The sequence below is a fragment of the Solanum verrucosum genome, unplaced genomic scaffold (assembly GCF_900185275.1).
Source record: "Solanum verrucosum unplaced genomic scaffold, falcon-dt-bn FXZP01000036.1, whole genome shotgun sequence".
NCBI classification, from domain to species: Eukaryota; Viridiplantae; Streptophyta; class Magnoliopsida; order Solanales; family Solanaceae; genus Solanum; species Solanum verrucosum.
In genome coordinates this window covers 323,281-347,553 of record NW_026020253.1, presented here as the reverse complement: position 1 = coordinate 347,553, position 24,273 = coordinate 323,281, and the positions used below count along the sequence as shown (strand labels likewise).

At 32.5% G+C, this 24,273-nt stretch overlaps 1 protein-coding gene and 1 pseudogene across 1 annotated transcript; both read right to left on the bottom strand.

The window, feature by feature from the left end:
• Window positions 1-3,495: 3,495 nt before the first annotated feature.
• Window positions 3,496-3,957, bottom strand: LOC125833107 (major strawberry allergen Fra a 1-2-like). Its single transcript, XM_049512254.1, has 2 exons — window positions 3,777-3,957; window positions 3,496-3,683 (listed from the first exon to the last, which is right to left on the bottom strand). Exons 1-2 carry the CDS (start codon window positions 3,955-3,957, stop codon window positions 3,496-3,498), a joined length of 369 nt encoding a protein of 122 aa, XP_049368211.1.
• A 7,881-nt stretch (window positions 3,958-11,838) lies between these two features.
• LOC125833091 (SUMO-conjugating enzyme SCE1-like) lies at window positions 11,839-20,582 on the bottom strand (annotated as a pseudogene).
• Window positions 20,583-24,273: the final 3,691 nt, after the last annotated feature.

Genomic DNA, 24,273 nt, shown 5'->3' with positions numbered 1-24,273 from the left:
TCTCCTTTTGAAACATTAGTCTTCTTTCTTAGTTTTTCCCCTCTTTATCTCTAATCTCCAAATAACCCTAAAATCTGAAACCTGCATTATACTTTCTTCAATAATATAATCAAAGTTGGAAGTTATAATGCTTTTAAGGAGCAAGGATGATGGAGAATCACCTCTAATTTATGGTAAGTACGATTTTATTTTTAATTCTTTTAATCAAATCCCACTATCGCAAAAAATAATTTAACAAAAGAAGCACGTTTATGAATATATATATATATATATATATATATATATATATATATATATATATATATATATAAAGATGTCGTTTTGTAACTTTGTTAATATTTTATAAGTTTTATGACTTAATCAATGCCCCTGAAATTTATACTTTTTGTTATTTGCTTTTATATTAATATCATGTTGTATATGTATGTATTATTTGTGTTGATTAGAATATATTTTTTGCTATTTTAGAATCGATGGCAGATACATCATTTTTCAGTATCAAAATACACCACGGAGGAGTTATGAAACGTACTCCAGAAAAGCATTATGTTGAGGGAAACATAGACTATATTGATTATGTTAATGCAAACAAATTGGACCTTGATGAGTTTAAGAAGATGGCAGAGATTTGTGGATACTTAAAGAATTCAATAACTTTTTGGCATAGATGTGGAAGATCTGGTAATAGATGGAGGTTGGTGTCTACAGATAATGAAGCCCATGTTATTCGCAAAAACATTCCAAATGACAACATGATCGAAATTTACTTCGAACACTTGGATTCATATTTCAATATAGAAGATATGACTTCTATACATAGCTCAAATGCTGCAGATTATAACAGACAACAACTTGTTCAAGAAAATCCATTGGTAAATGATTTTAGCGACTCGGAAGTTGAGTTAACCGATGGTTTACTTATTGATAAACATGAAAAGACTACACAATACATAGTGGATGAATGGGAGATCCTTAGTATCGAAGCACAGAGAAAGATGACAGCTCTAGAAGGAGAGTCTGATTGTGTTGATTCTACGGACACAAAAAGTTTGCATAGTGATTCTGAAAATGAGATCTTGAACTTTCCTACATTCAATCCACAAATAGACGGAGACAATCCAATCTTAGTACTAGAATGTGTTTTTGAAAGCAAGAAAGATTTTAAAAGTGCAGTAGTTACTCATGAGATTAAGAATGGAAAGTATATCCAGTGGCTCAAAAATGACAAAGAAAGAATGAAGGCCGTTTGTATACATTCAGAGTGCAAATGGGAAATCACAGCATGTAAAATGCAAAGGGATACATCTTTCCAGATTAGGAAGTACATTCCTACACATAATTGCAAGGAGTGGCATTATGATAATAGAAAAATAACATCATCATTCATTGCAAGAAAATACCTCACAGAAATTAAATCAAACAGGGCTTGGAGCTTAGTTGATTTTAGAGATAGAGTAAGTGTAGATCTACGAGCTCATGTAACTTTATCTCAAGCCAAAAGAGCTAAGATGTTAGCTATTGCATTGATTGATGGTGATATCAAGGATCAATACAAAGTGATGTGGGATTATTGTATTGAAATTGATAGGACAAATCCAGGTAGTACAATTCATATGAAGTTCACTGAGAATGAGATAACAAACAAGCCATACAGATTTCAAAGGATATACATCTGTTTTGCTGCTTGTAAGCTAGCTTTCAAGGTAGGATGCAGAAAAATAATAGGCGTAGATGGTTGTTGGTTGAAGGGTCCAATGTATGGGACTCAACTGTTAACTGCTGTTGGAATTGATGGTAATAATAATATATTTCTCATTGCCTATGCAATTGTTGAGAAAGAAAGTAAAGAGTCGTGGGCTTGGTTTTTGAACTATTTGACAGTTGATTTAGATGTAGATGAGACTGGTTGGACCTTTATGTCCGACAAACAAAAAGGTCTTATTGAAGCTTTTAATGAGGTTTTGCCATATGTCAGTCATAGATTTTGTGCGAGACATCTTCATAACAATTTTAAGAGAGCTGGTTTTGGTGGGTTCACATTAAAAAAAACATTTTGGGCTGCTGCAAAGGCTACCACTGTAAAAGAATTTGATGCTTGCATGGTACGTATAAGAGAGTTAGATCCAAATGCTGCCGATTGGCTCAATGACAAAGAACCTAGCCAATGGTCAAGGTCTCATTTCTCTTCAGATGCCAAGTGTGATATTTTATTAAATAACATTTGTGAAGTGTTTAATAGCATGATCCTTGATGCTAGAGACAAGCCTATTGTGACACTTTTGGAGAAATTGCGATATCTTCTCATGGCTAGAATGTTAGCTAATAGGGAGAAAGCGCATAAATGGAGTTCGAATGATGTTTGCCCAAAGATTAAGGATATTTTGCACAAAAATCAGACTGCAACGGGTGAGTATATTCCTAGAAAATCTAATCAATGGAATTATGAGATTATAGGAGCTACTATTCATGATAGTTGGGCTGTTGATTTGGAGAACAGAATATGTAGTTGTAGAAAATGGAGTATCATGGGAATACCTTGCAAGCATGTTATTGCAGCAATTCGGGCGAAGAAGGATAACATTCTTGACTATGTGGATGATTGTTACAAGGTCGAAACATATAGAAGAATCTATGAGCATGCAATTCTTCCGATAAATGGGCCACAAATATGGGCTAAATCAACTAAAATTCCTCCATTGCCTCCAACAATCGTAGGAAATAAAAAGAGAGGAAGAAAACAAAAGGCGAGAAGAAAGGAAGCCGATGAAGTTGGAGCAAGTCGAACAAAGATGAAAAGAAAGCAACAATCTCTAGACTGCAGTACATGCAACAAGCCTGGTCATAACAAAAAAACTTGCAAATATAATGTTGTGTCACAAGAGACTACTTCAGTTCGTCAAAAACTACCTGTACTACTATATCTTAACTATATCATAATTGGTTTCTTATTGGATAATCTTAAACTAACACAATTTATATGTGAATTTATGATTCAGGTTAGAAGAGGACATGAAGAAGCGGGACAAGAAAAAACTAGACAAGAAGGAGCTGGACAAGAAAAAACAGTTGGACGAGAAGAAGTAGTTGATATAGATTCTGATTGGATATACTCTCAACAAACACAAAGTTAAAATGAATCACTGGTAATTTAGCTTATTTGAGTGCTAATATGTGTTCAATGTTAATGGTAGTTTAGCCTTATCCAAGTGCTTATCTATGCATTTTTCAGGTGTTGATATCTCCTTTTTGGTGCTACTATATTGCTATCAGATTGTTGGTGGATATGATGCTGCAGCTATATTGCATTCTCATGTGGTGTTCCTCTGTTTCATTTTCAAGTGTTGTATTGTTCTAAATCTGTAGGTGTTGCCAATATACTGTACTTTTGGAGTTATTTTTATGCATTTTCAAGTGTTTTGAACTTTAAAATGATGTTATAGTTCTGTTTTATTCTGATGTTGCTACTATGCTGCACTTATTAGTGTTGTGTTGCAGCTATTGCTCTTTATTTTTTGGTATTTTAGAGATAGAACCACCATCTGCTGACTGCTCAAACTTCACGTCATAAGTTATCTTCTCAAGGTTGTCTACCAATCCATCACCTTCGATCAATGTGTACTTATATATGTATGCCTCCTCGTTAAGCTCATCAACGCGATACTTTATGGACTTAAAATTTCTACCTACACACCCAAAAATAAGAGTTGTCATTGTCTTCAAAAATATTGTCTACTAAGCAATTGCACAAAAATAGAAGAGTGATATGATGATTGTACCGTCAGGGAAATTGATGGTCTTGATGCTTCCAGCAGCTCCATCACCTTGAACTTCAATGCTTTTAATAGCTTGTGGCATCAACTTTGGGATCAAGTTATGAGAATCAACAATGGAGGCCTTGAATATTCTTTTGGGTGGAAGTGGAGAAGTCTTCTCCTCAGTGAAGGTGGTGACAGCCATAATGTTTTGATTCTGAGAAGAAAAAAGAGGGGAAAAACTAAGAAAGAAGGCTAATGTTTCAAAAGGAGAAAGCCCAAACAAATTTGCAATAGCAAGAGGCTTTTAAGTTTGGAGGGAATCATATGAGAAGCACGTGCATAACCCACTGATCAGTTAAAAAAACTAACTGTGATTAGGATGAAGACTAAAAATACACCATTTTATTAAAAAATCAGGATTATTAATGCTCCACTAAAAAGAAATAGGACTATTTTGAGTCTAAACTCAAAGATAATGGACTATTTTAAGCCTTTCCTCCTAGGCTTAAGCTAATGGTAGTTCATGAGAGTGATGCTTGTTTGTCCTGTAACAAATAAAGGTGGCAAAATGAGCACCGCATAATCAATAATTTTGGCATCCTTTTACCTTTGTCAGTATGTCAACTACCAAGTCACGAATGAGATTCGAAAAGCTGGCATGTGCCTTCCTTACCATCTTGATTAACATTATTTTATTAAGGAAAAAGAGTCAAATATGCTACTAAACTATTCGAAAAGGTCTAGATATACCTTCATTTAAAGTTTGGCTCACTCGTGTCCTCGATGTCCAACTTTTCGTCTAGATATGCCCTTATGAGCGTTAAATGCCAAATAAAATTGTCACGTCATTTTTACATTACCACGTGACATTTATATTAAAGGGAAAAAAAGGTCAAATATACCTCTAAACTATTCGAAAAGGTCTAGATATACCCCCTTTTAAATAAACTATCCGATCCGTTTTCAACAAAAAATTTTCGGTAAATCCCAAAAATGAGTAATTGACTAATAAAAAATAGGAAAAATATGAAAAAAAATATATAAAATTAACGCCAAAAATTCACAAATAAATATAGTAACCTTAAATTCAACAATTTCAACAATTTTTTAAAATTTATATTTTTTTCGATAAATCCCTAAAATGAGTAATTGATTAATAAAAAAATATGAAAAATATAACCTAAAAATTCAGCATAAAGTCATTTTCATATTTCTTTTATTAATCAATTACTCATTTTCGTGATTTATCGAAAAAAATATTTTTTTAAAAAATTGTTGAATTTAAGGTTACTATATTTATTTGCGAATTTTTAGCGTTAATTATATATATATATATATTTTCATATTTTTCCTATTTTTTATTAGTCAATTACTCATTTTCGAAATTTACCGAAAAAGATAAAAATTTTAAATTTTTTGTTGAAAACGGGTCGGGTAGTTTATTTAAAAGGGGGGGGGGGGAGGTATATCTAGACCTTTTCGATTAGTTTAGGGGTATATTTGACCCTTTTCCCTTTAATATAAATATCACGTGGTAATGTAAAAATGATGTGACAATTCCATTTGGCATTTAACGCCCATAAGGACATATCTAGACGAAAAGTTGGACGGCAAGGGCATTAGTGAGCCAAACTTTAAACGGGGGTATATCTAGACCTTTTCGAATAGTTTAGGGGCATATTTGACCCTTTTCCCTTTTATTAAATATAGTATGATATTTGTGTTCATTTAAATTTATGTAATGTAATTTAATTGAGCATAAAATTTAAGAAAATGTTATAATATATTAAAACTAGTCTTTAGGTCCGTTTGACTATGTGAAATGAAAACATGATTTGGAATTATATTAGATAAAATTGAAGTTTTGTTTGGACATGCAATTTGTATTTTAAAGTTGTATTTTTTACTCATAAATATAAAAATCTCATAAGTAGTGAAAGCTATCGAAATTGCTTCAATTCTTTATACAATCTTACCAAAAATGCAAAAGTTCAAAATAAAAATATAATACACTATTACAAAGCTATTATGAAAAATACAAAATCAAAAATTGATCGAGCTTTAGTTCAATAAAAAAGGTAAAATTGAACATGAGTTGTAGTGTATTATATTTATCGAGACATTTATTGATCAATATCATTAGTAATTATGTCATCATGTTCATATTTCTTGAATATTTCATCACTCATTTGATATTCTCGTAAAAATATTACATAAATATAAAATAATTTTTTTACGATAATATAAATTTATGGGTCAAATTTTATATTTTAAAAATACAAAATCATGATATGAAATTCTCAAATCAAGCTTTTTAGAAAATTTAAAATTATGAGATGGAATTGCAATACCCAAAACCCTACTTAAAATGTAAAGAATACACTTTTTACGGATATTTTATCAAATAAGTGAAAATTCAATATAAATAAAACATTGATAATCTCATTAAATATCTATCAAATAAAGAATGTGTTCAATACTTTTGAAATTAACTTTTTTTTTAAAAAAAAATCACTAAAATGGGAAGAAAACGAATAATATTTTATTGTGTAGTCCGTATCATATATGCACTTGCATTATGTAAAAGTGAAGGTCAAATTGTACTTTCCTATTTTCCACAGCTTCTTTATGTCCTTTTTATCACTCATCTTTTCTCCTTTTGATTACCTTTTTACTAAAATAGACATGTTAGGATTAGCGTCTACGCATAATCCTCTTATAATTGGTTCTTGATCATGAAACTCTTTTTTTATAGTATACTAAAATTCCATCTTTTTTTTGCTTTTCTTTGAATCTCAAGATTCATCCCCTTTTGATCAAATTCTATCAATAAACTTGATTGCCTTATTTAATTCTCTCTTCGTCTTTATTTATTTGTCAAATATTTCCTAATTTGATTTCTATTTTTACTTGTCATTTTTGACAAATCAAGGAAGAACTTGTGCCCTATTATATTCTTAATTTATTAATATGGAGTTAATTCTTTGAAAAATATAGTGAGTAAATATATTTGAGATTCTATTATTTAATAAGAATAAAATGATAAACTCATATATCAATCATTATTTTTTTAATAGGTGTTGGGTCAAAATTTGACAAGTAATAAGAGATGGAGGGAATATATTTTAATAAATACGGCTGACAGTCCAATTTTAATAGGTGTCATCCTTATCATGATTTCTCATGAAATTGAAGATAGTTTAAGATGATTTTTCTATCACAAAGTAACAAAATTTATGTTTGTTTTCAGTACAATTTGAGGTGAATTAGCTGGTGGAATATAAAATTATAATTTTGAAATAATTTATGAGATTATTAGGAAATTTATCCACGTTTTGCATTATTGTAAAATTAGATATCATTAAATTGATAAAATAATATTTTATTTTTATAAAATCTTAATTTATATAATATAGTTTGATTGGATAGGAAATTTTAAAAATAAGAGAAAAGTTTATAATATCTTAAAACTATTCCTAAAATAAATAAAATTTTAAATTAAAGAAATACCTTTTGTGGATTTTTTTTTATACAAAATAAATGAGATCCACCGTAGTATCAATTAAATATTTTTAAAATAAATTAACGCGTCATTATTTCTTAAATTAATTTAAAAAAATTGTGTGCTACATAGGTTAGAACAAAGCGAGCAATATTTTATTGTGTACTTTGTATTATATATGCACTATTATTATGTAGAAGGGTGGAAATCATTTATACCTTTAACTTTACTTAAAAATCAAATCTTTCTCTTCAGTTTTGAGAAATAATCATTCTCTTCCTTTTTTTTAATTGACTTTTTTTAATTGTCTATTTTATTATATATTACATTACCAACCTTTAACTTTTTTATACTTCTTTTAAAATCATTTTTTTTACTCTATATAACAATTTTTGAATATATTTTTTTTTAATTTCGTCCAAAAAAGAGAAAAATATTAATTGAATATATAATTTAGTATTGTTCTATAATAAATAGAATAAAAAATAATGTTATTAATTTTATCAAATCTATAATATGATAACCTTATAAATATATGTTGATGCAAGTAATAAAAATAATTAATAAAATTTGTTGAGCATTGCTTGGTACCAACTGAAATTGTTTGTTACTGGGAAACAACTTGTACTAGGTTTTTGGTTGGCTGATGTCCAACAATTGTTTCATTCTCATTTTGTGTACTTAGTTCCAATAAAATTTATTTACCAATAATTACCTACTCTACAAGAATTCTCGAGTAAGAGAACCTGAAATATAGTTTAAGCTCTCTTTGATAAGTTCAATATCAAAATAAAATAGACAAAATAGCTTACCATCTAGCAAATATATATTTAATTTAGAATCAAGGTTTTGTACATTTTTTTATAAAACAGATTTTGCAACTTTACAATCAATGTGTAGTAGAAACTTTTATTTAGTAAATCTTCTTGAAATTATAAAATGCACAAAATAATTGCTAAAGTTTCCTTCTTTATAGTAGGATAATTTTGTTGGGCTTTATTCCAATGTTTGGATGCCAATGTAATGATATGCTCTTTGTCATTTTTTCCTTGCTTCAAAATACCACTATAACCAATATCTGATGCATCATTTTTAACTATTTTGAATGCACAGGGATCAAGAAGGGATAGTCATGGAAGGTCTTTAGCTTTAAACTTTATTTCTTTAACGACATTGGAGTGGATGTTGGCCCATGGAGGAGGGGATTTATTCAATCTATCATGAAGAGGTTTTAGTAAATTACTAAGTCTTGGAATAAAATCTTCTATGTAATTGACACATTCCAAAATCTTTGGAGCTGAGTTTTGTCAAGAATTTGATCAGGAAATTTATAAGCAAATTGAATGGATCGTTGGATAGGGATAATAGTACCTTGTTGGATATTATGTCCAAAAAATCGAATATTAATTTAAAAGAAACTATACTTATTCTTGGATAGAACTAAGCCATTCTCTTTGATGACATTGAAGAAAACTTTTAAATGTTTCAAATACTAGTAGAAAATACTAGGACATCATGAATGTAAATTATAAGAAATTTTGAAAAAAGATTAAAAATATCATTCAATATTTTTTAAAATTTTGAAGGAGTAATTTTTAGTACAAAGGGCATAACATTCCATTCATACTGCTATCATAAAAATTGTTTTATAGCGATTCTTTGTATAGGGATAGGGATAATAGTACCTTCTTGGATATTATCTTAGAAATTGAATATTAATTTGGAAGAGGCTATACTTAGTCTTGGATAAAACTAAGCCATCTTCTTTGATGACAAATATTCCAACCCCCAGGAAGTAGCTTATAAAATACTTAGCCCTGCAATAAATTTCATCTTAAAAACACCCGTATATACACAAAAAATTTATGAATGGATACTCACAGATACCTGATCTTGCTTGTTCAAAACTCATAAAGACAAGCAAACACAAACATATGTTACACAGATACCATACCTCAGTGATTTTGTATATCTTTTTTCAAAATAGATTTTGCAGCTTTACAATCAATGCATAGTAAAAACTTTTAATTTAGTAAATCTGGTTGAAATTTTGAATCGCACAAAACAATTGCCAAAATTTCCTTCTTTATAGTAGGATAACTTTATTGGGATATACTCCAATGTTTGGATGCAAATACAATGATATGATCTTTATCATTTTTTCTTTGTTTCAAAATACCACCATAACCAATATTTGATGCATTCGTTTCAACTATTTTGAATGCAGATGGATCAAGAGAGGATAGGCTGTGACAATAGACAAGCCACCATTGATGCAAAAATCATTGAGAAAATTTAGAGACTAACTGATTTCCCCAAAGGAGGAAGCATGAATTGTTTGCTAGTGTTATTTTGAAAAGTGAAGACATTCATACATGTATTTTGGTAATCAAAATAATTGTAATTTTGGTATTCAAATGATTGGGGAAGTATTTTGTACTTGGTTGGGTACAGGCCCCATTCTATGGGTGACATTTTATATATAAGTATGTATGAGAAGTAAAAATAAATAAAATTTTCTTATAGTTATACGAAGTGCGTTAATTTTCACTAAATTTTAGAGTATAAAAGAATGTGAGTATAATGAGTTTGGAATTTAATGGCCATTTATTTAAGTTGCCACTAAAAATTGATTATTTGTAGTTAAAGTTTATTTTCTGGTATTATATGAAGTTGGAAGAAAAATTAGTGGCAATTAGTTTATTGCACCTAAATACATGCCATTAAAACCCTATTATGGTGTAGTGATGGTATTTATAGAAATTTTGTTGCTTCAGAAACCTATCGAATATCTTATTGTTGAGATTCGTCCTTATTGCATAGTTTCAGATGTGTGCCATACCTGGACTATGGACTTAGCCGAGCAACTGAAGATACCTATACTTATGTTTTATCCACATAATCTTATGTTCTGCTATGTTGGACATTGTTTGAACGTGTATACACCTCATGAGAAAGTAATTTTAGATTCATAAAGTTTATTGATTCTGAATTTACCATATCAAATTAAAATTAAAAGATCTCAATTTTTGTATGATATTAAAACCAATTTTGAAGGTCCATACTCGGAGATGATGAAGAGAATTAAAGAATTATACCCTTGGAGATGTATATGTTCTGATTCATAACACTATCTATGAACCGAAGACTACTTACACGAAGCTTTAGAAGGAAACAATGGTGAAAAATCATGGTTGATTGATTATTTGTTTCACTTTTAAAGAGAGAAGAGTTGAGAAATTCGAGAAACACTACAGTACAAGAGCGATACAACAACCTAAGTTATATTGGTTCTCAGGAACCAAACTTGATCTTGTACATTTGTTCTTGATGTATAGGGTGGTTTTTGATGCCGAGCTCTATGAAATAGCCTTTGTTCTTGAGACCTCAAATTCATTATTCTTTGGGTAGTAAGGAAGGGTGACAAACCCCAAGAAAATGAGCGAGAAAGCTCGATGCTTCCTAGCTTCAAGGAAAAAATGTTGACAAACAACAAATGTTTCTTAGTTAGAGCATAGGTACCACACCTGAAGATTTTGGCCAATCCAGAGCAAATGAAGCATTCCTAACTCATTGTGAACGCTACCTTGGAATCTCTTACAGCTCGAATGCCAATGTTGATATGACCCTTGTTTGTGGAGAAGTCTTACCATGAAAAGATGGAGTAGGTTATTTGATGTGGGGTTAGGGAAGAGGTGTATCACAGTACTTTTGACATAACAGGTTATTTGATGTGGGGTTAGGGAAGATGTGTATCACAATACTTTTGACATAACAAACACAATGATCAAGAAGGAGAAGATAGAGGAGAGTGTAAAAATATTGATGAACACTTCGAGGGAAAGTGAAATGATAAAAAGCAGAGCAAAAGACCTCGAAGCAATGATTATGAGGGAAGTGGAGAAAGGAAGCTTTTTTATAATCATCTAATGACATTAATAAAGGATCTCAACTAGCATCTTTTTCTACCTTAAAAGAGTAATTTAAAATTGAAGGCACTAAGCTCTCCTAATATTTCATACAATAAGCATCAAAGATGTTGACCTTGTTTGTATGTTACACCACAAGATAGAATAAAACAGAGAACGAAATAACATGTTATGTTTCAAGCAAAATATTATAAATAACAAATCTAGAGTTTTAAGCAATAATTCACAATGTCTCGAATATAGATATTGACAAAAGTGAGTTGCTTTTGAGTAGGGTATATAGTTGTTGTTCATTCTAACCTTCGAAAATCGCTATTTGTTGCATATTTGAGAGGCGAAGTATGTGATAAGCGATGAAGAAAACTAAGTTACTCGAGGAAGAATTTTATCATCTTTTGACCATCGGTCCTATAAACCAATAACGACTAGTAGATCGCTTCTCTGGTTTCACACAGTCAACAACTACCAGATTGTTAGCATAGAAAAACAAAGCCTTTGATGAAGTAGAAAGAGAAACAAAACACCAACCACATTGTCAAAATAACAGATAGCAATAGCATGCATGTTGCACACATACTATATTAATTGTTCAATTATAAAGAAGTTAAGAACCAATTAGACACATGACCACCATGTCGATTAGGACTAACAATGTCACATAATTATTCTTAATTCATAACAAAGTAATGTCAGAAAAGAGCTGGATATTGCTCAGCCTGTTGTCTCACTCGTCTCTTATACTCAACATTATCCTGCAAAATCAAGGTCACATATTGTAATGAAAATCCAAAAAATAGGAATTAACATGATTTTCTCAATAATCACATTTCAAATGCACCATATTCTATGAATGGAAACGAAAACTTAATTTTCTCATTACCAATTTAACCAAAATTTGTAATGAATCATTTGACATTTGGAATCCCTCCTACAATCCAATAGTATCTCTAAAATAGTTTTAATGCATTTAATACATAGTAAATTTTAATTTTTTGCCTAAGCATCCATGTAAACATTTCTCAACTGAAATCATCATAAAATTCCAGATAAACAAGCTATTGTGAATAGTTCTAATAGATAAAATCAAAATGGCAACTTGAGTTTTAAAGATTTTTCTTTAAAAAAATCCTCAATGAAGTACACATCAAGCTTGAGTATTTACCTGTATATATATATTATAACCTTCTATTTGTGCTGGATTATTAAGGTTTGGCTGATCAAGCAAATATTGAATACCCACCAAAATTTGTTTAACTGTCATGGCAGGACTCCACTCCTAAACAATGTTATAAAAACACAATAACCATAAGAGTCATCTTGAAGCCGATATACACATTTACAAAACTAACAAAGTAACAAAACAACAATGACAAGAACTTACAATGTCATCATTAAGGATAGACGTCAGACATACTTTTCCTGATGGATAAACATTAGGATGAAAGAAACCTTGAGGAAACTTGCACTTGGGTGGCTTGTAAGGATGGATTTCACGAAAGTGCATTGTTATTGGATAGAAGCCACTTCCCAGTCAGTCTGTACCATATCAGTCAAATATATCATATCACTATTGCTGACAAATATTAGAAGAAAAAACTAGGAGAAGAAGAACGTATAGTATCAACACCATAAAATCTTGCAAAATCCATGATTAGTTTCACATTAAATTCTAATGTACTACAAATAATAAAATTCATAAGCTTACAGAAAGTTTACAACATTTATTAGAGCATCATTCAGGAACTCAAAAATAGTCAAGAGAGGAGTTTTTCGCACATGAAATGTGAAAGGAATGTCCCATGATCGTTTACATAAATGACTTATGATACTAAAAGCACTTCAAAAAGACATCCTCTCATTTATATGCAATTAATACATAAAAATCGATTAAAGTTCAAACCTTATGGTACTTTTGGACTACAAATAATAAAATTCATAAGCTTACAAAAAGTTTACAACACTTGTTAGAGCATCATTCAAAAACTCAAAAATAGTTAGAGAGAAGGAGTTTTTCTCACTTGAAATGTGAAAGGAATGTCCCATGATCGTTTACACAACTGACTTATGATACTGAAAGCACTTCAAGAAGACATCCTTTCATTTATATTCAATTAATACATAACAAAAACGATTAAAATTCAAATCTTATGGTACTTTTACAAAATGGACTTTTGCATCATCACAAAGATCATATTTTTCCTACTCTACATATTAAATCCAGGGAATCACGCACACATACATACCTTACAAGGCTATAAGGTTATAACTTTCTTTTGTTTAGAAAATTGTGAAATAACTCAAAGGACTTGAGTGACTCTCAAAATGTAACAAAAATTGATTTTAGGTTCATAGATGACAATATTTTTCATCAAATCACTGACTACAACTGTTGAAGATAAGGATTAAGCTGAAGATAAAGATTCAATTGATCAACATGGTTCAACTATTAGAAGTCTTGTTAGCTGTTAAAGAATTAAACTCGGACTTGGACTAGGCTATGTAGGTGTAGTAGTAGTTAACCTCTACTATTGTAATTGTATTTTTAATATACTATAACTCTAATGCTAGCCTAGGACTCTACAAATCTACAACTCTATATCAACCTCTACTTAAATGATTAACCATTAATACATATCTTGATTTCTCTCAATTATTGTTGAGAATTCTACATGGTATAAGAGGATTAAGATCTTCCGCTGTCTAAGTATTGAATTCAAAATAATCACACGTCTAACTGAAATGGATCCCTCTACCAATACTCTGTCCAGTTCTTCCCTTCACCACCTAATTGTCTCTTGTTCCATTAAACTTGAGCTAACAAACTATCTCATATGGACGACACAAATGATGTAGTTGATTCATGTTATAAGATTAACTTATATCATCAAGGAGAATGTACCAATTGTGAGTGGTTATTCTACTAGAAAGGCTGTTGAGAAAGTCGTGGCTATAAGTGTTGAGGATGATGCATAATATAGTCATAGTGTTGATGACCGGAGGGTAAAAATGTACTGCTAAGGAAGTGGATCTCATGAACCTTGATAGAAGAAGGCATGTACTTTATTGTGGGTTTCTCAACTGCCAAGGAGATGTGAGAATGCTTAAAAAAGCCTATCTTCAAGCACCAAAAGATAAGGTGTTTTAGCTTAAACAATAACTGCAAAGTGTTAGGCTAGGAACCATGAAAATTGATGACTACATTAAGAAATTAAAAGGTATCACAATCCTGTGGATTAAGATAGAAAAGTAATCATTTTTTCTAGAGGTTTAGGTCTCAAATACAAGACCTTCAGGACTTTCATGCTAGGTAATGCACCATATTCCATTCTTAAGCAATTTGTTAATTCTCTTAGGGTTCTTGATATGAAAGAGGATGAAGAAGAATTGCTACTACAGAACCTTAACATGGCATTCTTTTCCCAAAGGTGAACGGGAAGAGGAAACTAGGCTTAGAGAAGTGGAAACAACAACTTAAACTCCAAAGGAAGGGGTCTCAAACCTGTTGGACAAGGATCAAATACTGAGAATAATCAAAGCTTCCAAAGTAGAAATAAGGATAGGAATACTACCGAGTCATTTAAAATTTGTGGTAGGAATAATCATACTACTCTTAAGTGCTTTTACAGATGGGACTACTCTTGTCAATATGTAGATGAACTACCACATGCATTGGCTGCTATCAATCTTCATAATATATCATCTACATATGATACTTTGTATATAGACTCAAGAGCCATTAGTCATATGAAATATAACTCATGTATTCTATCTAATTTAAACACTACAGTGGATTTTATAATTTTTTGGTTGGAATGGATCACAATTAGACATAACACATGCTGGGAATACAACTATATCATCTCTAAAATAAAAAGAGGTCTGTGTAGTTCCTAAGATTGCTGAGAATCTATTCTCAATTTGTAAAATTGCTAAGGATAATTGTTGCACTCTTGAATTTTATGAAACTAACATTGTTGTAAAGGACAAGAAGACAAGGACACTACTAACCTAGGGATCTAAGAGAAGTGAACTCTATGCTTTGACTCCTACACAAGATTGGAAGACATCAAGCATCATATGGCATAATATATTAGGACATCCTAGTTTCAAGATGTTAAAATTTTTGAGTACTTGTAGTTGCATTAATGTTAATAGTTGGAATAAAATGCATATTTTCTGTTCTAGTTCAGTTGGACAAAACTTGTAAACTTCTACTTGAGTTGAGGAATAAAATTGAGAAGGAATCTTTATCGAAAACACATTCTGATTTGCGGGGTCCTTCTCCTGTTGAATATTCTCAGCATATGAAATATAATCATGTAGCGTTTGTAGATGATTACACAAGGTATATGTAGCTTTATCCAATGAAAAAGAAGTCTGAATTTTTTGAAGTATTTGTTAAATTTCAAAAAATTGTGTAAAAATAGTTCTCTAAGAGATTAATATGCTCTAGTGTGATGGAGATGGTGAATTAATCAAAATAGACTTCATTAAACATCTAGAAGATTGTGGTATTGTTAGGCACATTTCATGTCCTAACACACCTGAAAAAAATAGAGTCTCAGAAAGAAAGGGTCTCCCCTCATTCGGCTCTTTGCAGGGGGATCTCCACTCACTGCTTCCCCTAATATCCTCCCTTTTCCACATCATGGGGGGTTACAGGAGATCCCATAGGCTCGGACATACGCATATTGATGAGATTGTATTAACTCTTGTATTACATGCTAATCTGCCTTTCTCACTGCACTATTTCTCATTAATAGACTGTCGTCCTCAGTCTTAAATATGATTACTCCATTTTTTAGGTTATATGGTGAGCAACATGATTAAAACATCTTAAAGGTGTTTGGTTGTAGGTGTTTCACGTATATCAAGGGTAGTACCAAGTTTAATTTGAAGACCTACCCTTGTGTGTTCATAGGATACAACAGATTGCACAGGGTTACAAATGTTATCATCCGTTAACAAGGAGGGTGTATGTGTCCAAACATGTTGTTTTTATGAAAGCACACTACCTTTTATTCCTCCAAATAAAACTTAGACTAATATTGGTGTCTCACCTCATCTAGCTATTTTTTTTTTAGTTTTTCTCAAAATTGCCAGCATATGATGATACTAATTCAGGAGATGTGTTGACTACTGTGTCAACACCTAGCGAGCATCTTGCATATATATTCAAACACATGTTGTTGGTGATACACAAACTACTGGTATATATGCTACTGAACATAATGATGATAGTGATGTTGAACTCTTAGATGCAGGTTCAGATAGCGGTGGTAAGGATCAAGTTAAAGATGCAGGTTGTGATCCATCGAATCATACTTCTTTTATGTCTAGTCCACAAGAGATACATTAAGAAGTTGATATCTTAGGGTGATATATGACTGAGAACCAACAATCTGGAGAAATTACACTATAACTAGCTGCCTCACTTGATACACCTCATGTACCACAAGGCATAACATGATTACGAGACACAAAGAAAAGGTGCATCACTTATCTCTTGTTCCTAAAAATAAAGAAGAGATTGTGAGAGAACTAAAAAATACTAATGAGGCACTAGAGTCACCACATTGGCTTGCAGCTATGCAGGAGAAAATCAATGCTTTACATAGCACCAAGACATGGACATTAGTGCCTAAATCGGCTGGTATGAACCTAGTTAGTTCAAAATGGGTGTTGAGGACCAAGTTGAAGGCAAATGGAATAGTAGATAGATATAAAACAAGACTTGTTGCTAGGGGTTTTTATACAACTTGAAGGGATAGACTTTGAAGAAACATTTAGCCATGTGTTTAAGGCCATAACTATTAGGGTGGTTTTATCAGTTGCTATTAGCTCTAAGTTGGAAATAGGGCAACTTGATGTAAAAAATGCATTCCTACATGGTATCTTGCAAGAAAAGGTATACATGAGTTAGCCTCTTTGATTTATTGACTCTAAATATCCTCACCATGTTTGTCTGTTAAAGAAGGCACTGTATGACCTTAAACATGCATCAAGATCTTGATTTGATAAAGTTATCATGCATCTCCTACACCTTGGCTTTACTTATAGTAAGGCATACCCCTCATTGTTCACATTGCAAACTCACAAAGGTACAATATTCCTCTTGCTATACGTAAATGACATTATTGTAATAGGAAGTAACCAATCACATGTCTCAGAGTTGGTTTTACAACTTGGAAGAAAATTTGTTATGAAAGATCTTGGTCCTATACACTTTTTTCTTGGAGTGGAGGTCAAATATTTTATGGGAGGAATTCACTTGAGTCAGAGTAAGTATGTTGCTACTGCTAAACTACTTGACAAGACTGATATGAAATTGTCAAAAGTTGTAGCTACTCCTTTGGCACAAAGACATGATCAAAATGAAGTGGTTGGAAGTCTTGTAGATGCCTCTTTGTATAGAAGGATAATAGGTAGCCTTTAGTATTTGACACTCAGAAGGCCTGATATCACTCATGCAGAGAATCTAGCCAGTCAATTTATGCAATGTCCTAACAATGAACACTTTCAAGGAGTTAGAATGATTCTCAGGTGCATCAAATATACTCAACAGTTAGAACTCAAACATATTTATCTCATAATCACCTTGTAGGTCGTATGGATATTCAGATACTCATTTGGCTGGGAGGATGCACTACCACTCTGAGACCCACTACAGGCTATAGCATCTTCCTAGGTGCAAATTATTTTTCTTGGATCTCCAAGAAACAACCCATAGTAGCAAGATCAAGTGTTGAAGTTGAGTATAGATCACTAGCCTTTACTGCAACAGAGATGACATGGATCATCTACCTACTTCATGATCTTAGTACCTCAAGACAATGTCTATATTGTATTGTGATAATTTGAGTGCTTTGTACATGAAAGTAAATCCAATTATGCATTCTATTACCAAACATCTAGAAATGGACTATCATTTTGTTCGAGAAAAAGTGGCTCGAGGTCAGCTTCTTACAGTTCATGAGGTCTAAGGATCAACTGACAGTCATACAAAAGCATTGACAAAGCAAGTAATTGTTGGGCATAGAACCAAGCTACGAGTAACTGTCCACCACTCACTTGCTTGAGGGGAAGTGTTGAAGATAAGGATAAGCAGAAGATAAGGATAGAGTTGATCAAAATGGTACAAATGTTAGAAGTCTTTTTAGTTGTTAAAGATTTAGAGTCGGACTAGGACTAGGCTATGTAAGTGTAGTAGTAGTAGTTAACCTCTACTCTTGTAATTGTATTTGTAATATAGTATAACTCTAAGTGTAGCTAGCTAGGACTCTATAACTCTATATCAACTCATATATAATGGAGCATGTACTCAGTAGTTTAACCATCAATACAATTCTTGATTTCTCCCAATCATTGTTGAGAATTCTACAACAACCTTTGAAAATAATTCAGTAAGATGAATTTTGTGAACACCCTCAATGATTTTTCTTATGTATTTTTGTATCAAAGAGAGACTCATATATGTGGTTGTTTCCTAATTTGTAAATGTACCCATTAGACTCAATATTATTTTCTTCAATTTTCAACAACATGAATTGAGTCTCATCTATCGAAAACAACCTTTCTATCTCACATAAGGTAGGGGTAAAGTCCGCATACATTCTACCCTACCATATCTAAACCCTATTTATGGGGTAACATTGTGTATATTGTTATTTCAAACATGTAGTGAAATTTCTCTCTCTTTCATAAACTCAAAAGGTTCATTAAGATTCATAAGTTACATACGACACTTCATAACTAAAGCTCCTCTTCCACAAGTATCTTTCCTTTGCAATACAATATCTACTCCCCTTTTTCTCCATGGAAAATCTTTAACCATAGAAAAAAGAAAAAAAAGGATTTTCCTGAATTGTGGATTAGGAACCAAGAAGGCGATTGGAAGTTGCTCCAAGCGGTTGCAATGACCAAGCTAAAACCTTTGGTTTTTCTTTTATCAAGAAATTTGTAGAGGGAGAACAAAATGCAAGGTCAATACAAGCCGAGCATACATGAGGATACTCTAAGCTACAAAACAGATCCCTATTAATCAATATATGTTTCTAATTGCAAATCAGATCCCTATAAATCAATTATGTATTTACATATTAAGCTGAACACCTTTTCTTTTGATAAGGTAATGTGTGTTAGATTGATTGTCAAGCTATAACTATTTACAAAATAGAATGGAGTTCCATATTTTCCACATATAGACGAAATCAAGCTTAACCCAAAATCATGAAAGGAAACATGCTACAACTATTCTCATCCAATTAGACATAAGTTAGATCTTGTTAAATTTTGTTCCTACTCCTATTACCAAATTCTATTCACTTTTAAGTAATTCTCTACTTCAATGAATTATTCGGCAAACTAAATCAAAAGATAAAACTAAAGGAGTATAAAAATCCTAGAAACAATAAGATAATTTTGCAATTCACAACCAATATAATAGAGTACTTTCTATAATTATTGCGAGAATATCAAAATAAATGCGTCTAACTATTAATTAGATTGTACTATCTTATCTTCACAGTTCCCATAACATAGAATCGATAAACTTCCTCATAAAACTATGAAGTATGGGTAATTATAGCACAAAATTACTGGTTTTCAACAACAAAGAAGGGAACAATGATAAACAATAAGCTGCTAAAAGAAGTACACCAATTCTAGCCCAAAATTTTCAATCACAGACGAGGAATTTAAACCAAACCATTGAATATATACATGTTTTACACTCTTTTATCAATTATGAGAATCCATCAAGAATTGATACATTTCACAATGACTATAAGCTTAGTTCAACCGTCATCCTTTATTTGGACTTGAAACAGAAAATGTGAGCGAGCTCACACATGTGGACACTCTTTTATTGTTTGTCAAGATTAATTTGTATGTATCTAAACCATTTTTCTGGAAGAGTATCAAAAAATTCTAACTTTCCCATTTTCACTAGTAATAAACCATCCATACAAAAACTACAAAAGGAGAAAACTTGAAATGGGTAGTGAAGAAAGCAAGAAGGTTTACTCACCGTAGGTTTCCCAGGGATAAAACAATGCCACACCATCAAATTGACAGCCCCGTCAAAAATAGTTTCTGGCCTAGCCACAAAACCCTAAGGAAAAAGGAGAAGAGACCCATAAGTTAACTGAGCCATCAAATCCACAGATCCTAAAAACCCATTATTGTGCATCAATAGAGTAAAAAAAAAGTTACACAAAGAGTACTGAGCAGAAAAAAATAAAAAAGGGCATAGAATACATGTGGGTGATCCATCCGCCATGATCTGTGCTCCACAGAAAGACAACTAAGTGCGATTCCGCCATCCATGTTTGCGATTTCCCCCCTTTTTGCTCTCTTTGTAAATTTTGAATGATGAAATCAAGAATTTGCAAAGAGGCAACGGAAAATGAAAATGTTTTTTCTAGGAAAGTCCGTTTGTAATTTTAGTATGTAATTTGAGTTGGATTTAATATTGCAATATAAATTTAATATTTATTCTCCATCATTTTTATGTCAAATTAACTCAATTTATGATGATTACGTGATTTCATAAAACATTAAATTGAATATTAATTTACTCTCAGTTTATATCAAATTAACTAAAATTTATTATAGTTACGTGATTTAATAGAGTAAATATATAAATCAATTAAGAAATAATTTCATAAATATCCCTCCAAATTCAGCTTTATTACACTAATAATAGTTCATAATATGATGCTTATCTCTAATTATGCAAGTCAAATATTAGTACTAGAGAAATCAAACTTTACCTTTTTAAGTTCAAAGGTTGCTTTTTTCTCTTAAATAAAAAGAGGAAAAAGAGCAATGCAAAATGAAAAATTGAAAATGATAGGCATATGCAACAAGACTACTTCGACTTCTCATTTTTTAATTTTTTTGCACGAAGATATTATAAAACTAAGAGCAACTTTCACATTTAGCATACATAAAAATCATATTTGTATGTTATAGTTGTAGTTTGCATAATTGCGCTCCATAGCAAACTTTATGTTGTTGAGATGTGCACATTTTACATTTTAGTCCATTGTCCACTTTTCTGTTATTCACTGTAGCAGTTAGTTATAACTGTTTTCAGCTGTAATTAGTTAGTAAAAACGATTAGGTGTCAATAATGAGAATTAGTTAGTTGTGAGAATATTCTAGAATAAGTGACGTATGTATATAAGGGACAATCACGTGTAAAGTGTGGTTTGAGAAAACATAAATAATATCTTCTTCTTCTTCCTAATTCTTTCTTCTTCATAGATTCATCAATGGAGGATTGAGTGAATTAGAATTTTTACATGGTATCAGAGCAGTCGATACTGGTTGTGTAGAAGACGACAAGTTGTGTAGAAGACGACAATGGCTCCTATCAAAATAGATCAGAATGATCCTTTGTACATAGGTCCATCAGATGCTTCAGGTGTGGTGTTGATTCCTATCAAATTGACTGGATCTGAGAATTACGGAATCTGGAGTCGATCGATGCGTATTGCGTTATTGGGAAAAAGAAAGTATGGTTTTGTTACGGGAGCTTGTAGTCGAACTCTGTATCCAGATGCATTACACGAGCAATGGGAGACTTGTAATGCGATAGTCCTTTCATGGTTAATGAGTACGGTCAGTGAAGAACTTCTAAGTGGTATTGTGTACGCCACAACTGCTTACACTGTCTGGGAAGACTTGAAAGAGCGATTCGACAAGGTCAATCGAATGAGAATTTATCAACTGCATAGAGAGATCCACACACTTTCACAAGGTACTGATTCTGTTTCTACTTACTTTACTAAATTGAAGAATTTATGGGGAGAGTTTGATGCACTGGTTCCTTCACCAAGTTGTGCTTGCCCAAAATCAAAGGAATATGCAGATCACATGTATCAGATGCGCCTAATTCAGTTTTTGAGTGGTTTGAATGAGTCCTATGATCAGGCTCGTAGACAAATTCTGCTGAAAGGTGTAACTCCTTCTATCAATCAGGCATATGCCATGATTATAGAGGATGAAATTCAACATTCAACTTGTGTAGCTGCTGCGTGTGAGAAACCTGATGCAACACCTCTTGCAATGCAAGTTAACAGAGGTCATGTGTTCAATACTGGAAATCAGAATTATAAAGGAAGGAAGTGTGAGTATTGTCATTTTACTGGTCACACTAAGGAGAATTGTTACAAACTAATTGGATATCCTGCTGATTGGAAACAGAGAAGAAAATCTGGTTATAACAATAGTAACTCAAGGGGACAATCTGTGCATGACTCTGGAGGACAAAATAATCAAGGATTTGGAAATTTTGGTGGTAATAGTCCAAATTTTGGTGGTAATAGAGGCAACACTGGGCAACTCTCAGCAAATGTGACTGCTGGCTCTAGAGATCAGGTGGATCACACTAATACCAACAGCCAAGAGGTGAACAATGCTTTTATGGCTAAGGCACATGGATTCACTGATGGAGAATATCGACAAATTATGGACATGCTGCATAAAGACAACAAGGAGGTGAAGCAGGCCAATATGACAGGTAAGGCTACTTGTTTCTCATCCAATGTTTCTTCACATACTTGGATAGTAGGCTCTGGTTGTTCTCATCATATTACAGCCGATAGAAAGTTGTTAACCACCAGTAGATGTTTAGATAAGTCTCAAGGAGAAAGAGTAAATTTGCCCACAGGAGATAAGGCTGAAATATCACATATTGGAGAGGCATGTATGTTTAATTCTGAAACTGTGAAGGATGTACTGGTTGTTCCTGACTTCAAGTTCAACTTACTGTCAGTGTCCAAAATAACCAAGGAACTCTCCTGCTTTGTTTCCTTTTACCCTGACTTCTGTGTGTTTCAGGATCTTTACAGTGGCAGGGTGAAGGGGATTGGTAGGGAGGAAGGAAGTTTATATTTTTTTCAAAGGTGCATGTGGAGAAACAAAACACAGTGGAGTTCAAAAGCATCCGAGGATAGCAGCAGGAGTATCAAAGCAGGATTGTGGCTTATGGCATAGAAGACTTGGTCATCCTTCATCCCATACCTTGAAGTGTTTAGATTTACTTCATAATAATAAGGATGCAGAATCTCTCAATAATTGTTCAGTCTGCCCATTAGCTAAACAGACTAGACTACCATTTCCTATTAGTGAGTCTAGATCATCTATGTTTTTTGACATTGTGCACATGGATCTTTGGGGACCCTATAAGGTTCCCACCTTTGACAAGAAATACTATTTTCTAACAATCGTTGATGATCATAGTAGATACTCTTGGATTCATTTACTTCAGCTTAAATCTGAAACTATTGTAGCCATTAAAAGTTTTTTTCATATGATTAAGACTCAGTTTGGTCTCACTATCAAAGCAGTTAGGACAGACAATGGCACAGAGTTTTTTAACTCTCAGTGCAGGGAATTATTCATGACCTTAGGAGTTACACATCAGAGCAGTTGTCCTTATACACCACAACAGAATGGTGTTGTTGAAAGAAAGCATAGACAGATCTTGAATATTGCCAGGGCCATCAGATTTCAATCCTCTATGCCATTGAGATATTGGGGTCTCTGTATTAAGGCTGCTGTATATTTAATGAACAGACTACCCTCTTCTGCTATCAATGGCAAGAGTCCCTATGAAATGCTATTTTCCAAACCTCCTAACCTGAGTCATTTGCGAGTGATTGGTTGTCTTGGTTATGCTTCAGTAATTCCCAAAGGTGACAAGTTTTCCGAAAGAGCCACCCCTGCTGTCTTGATGGGGTACTCAGACACACAGAAAGGCTACTTATTGCTAAATCTACATACACAGAAGTTGTTTGTTCATAGAGATGTCAATTTTCAAGAAAACACATTTCCTTTTGCTTCATCCCATTCTCTTGCAGATAAGACAAGTGTATCACCTCATACTTGTTATGATGAGTTGTTACCTAATGAGCTCTCTACTCCCGCTACTTCTATTCATGTTGGTGATATTTCTACCGGGGAAGTTCTTCCGCAAGCTACATACTCTCAGGACTTGCCCAGTTCTGCATCACATGTTGTTCCTTTGGTTGAAGAACCCCATGACTCCCCTGTACCTATTGTTCCTCTCAGGAAAACC

Coding starts and splice junctions, on each gene's coding strand:
- LOC125833107 (XM_049512254.1), bottom strand. CDS start 3,957: ATGGCTGTCACCACCTTCACTGAGGAGAAGACTTCTCCACTTCCACCC. Junction 3,684..3,776: donor GACCATCAATTTCCCTGACG/GTACAATCATCA, acceptor TTGGGTGTGTAG/GTAGAAATTTTAAGTCCATA.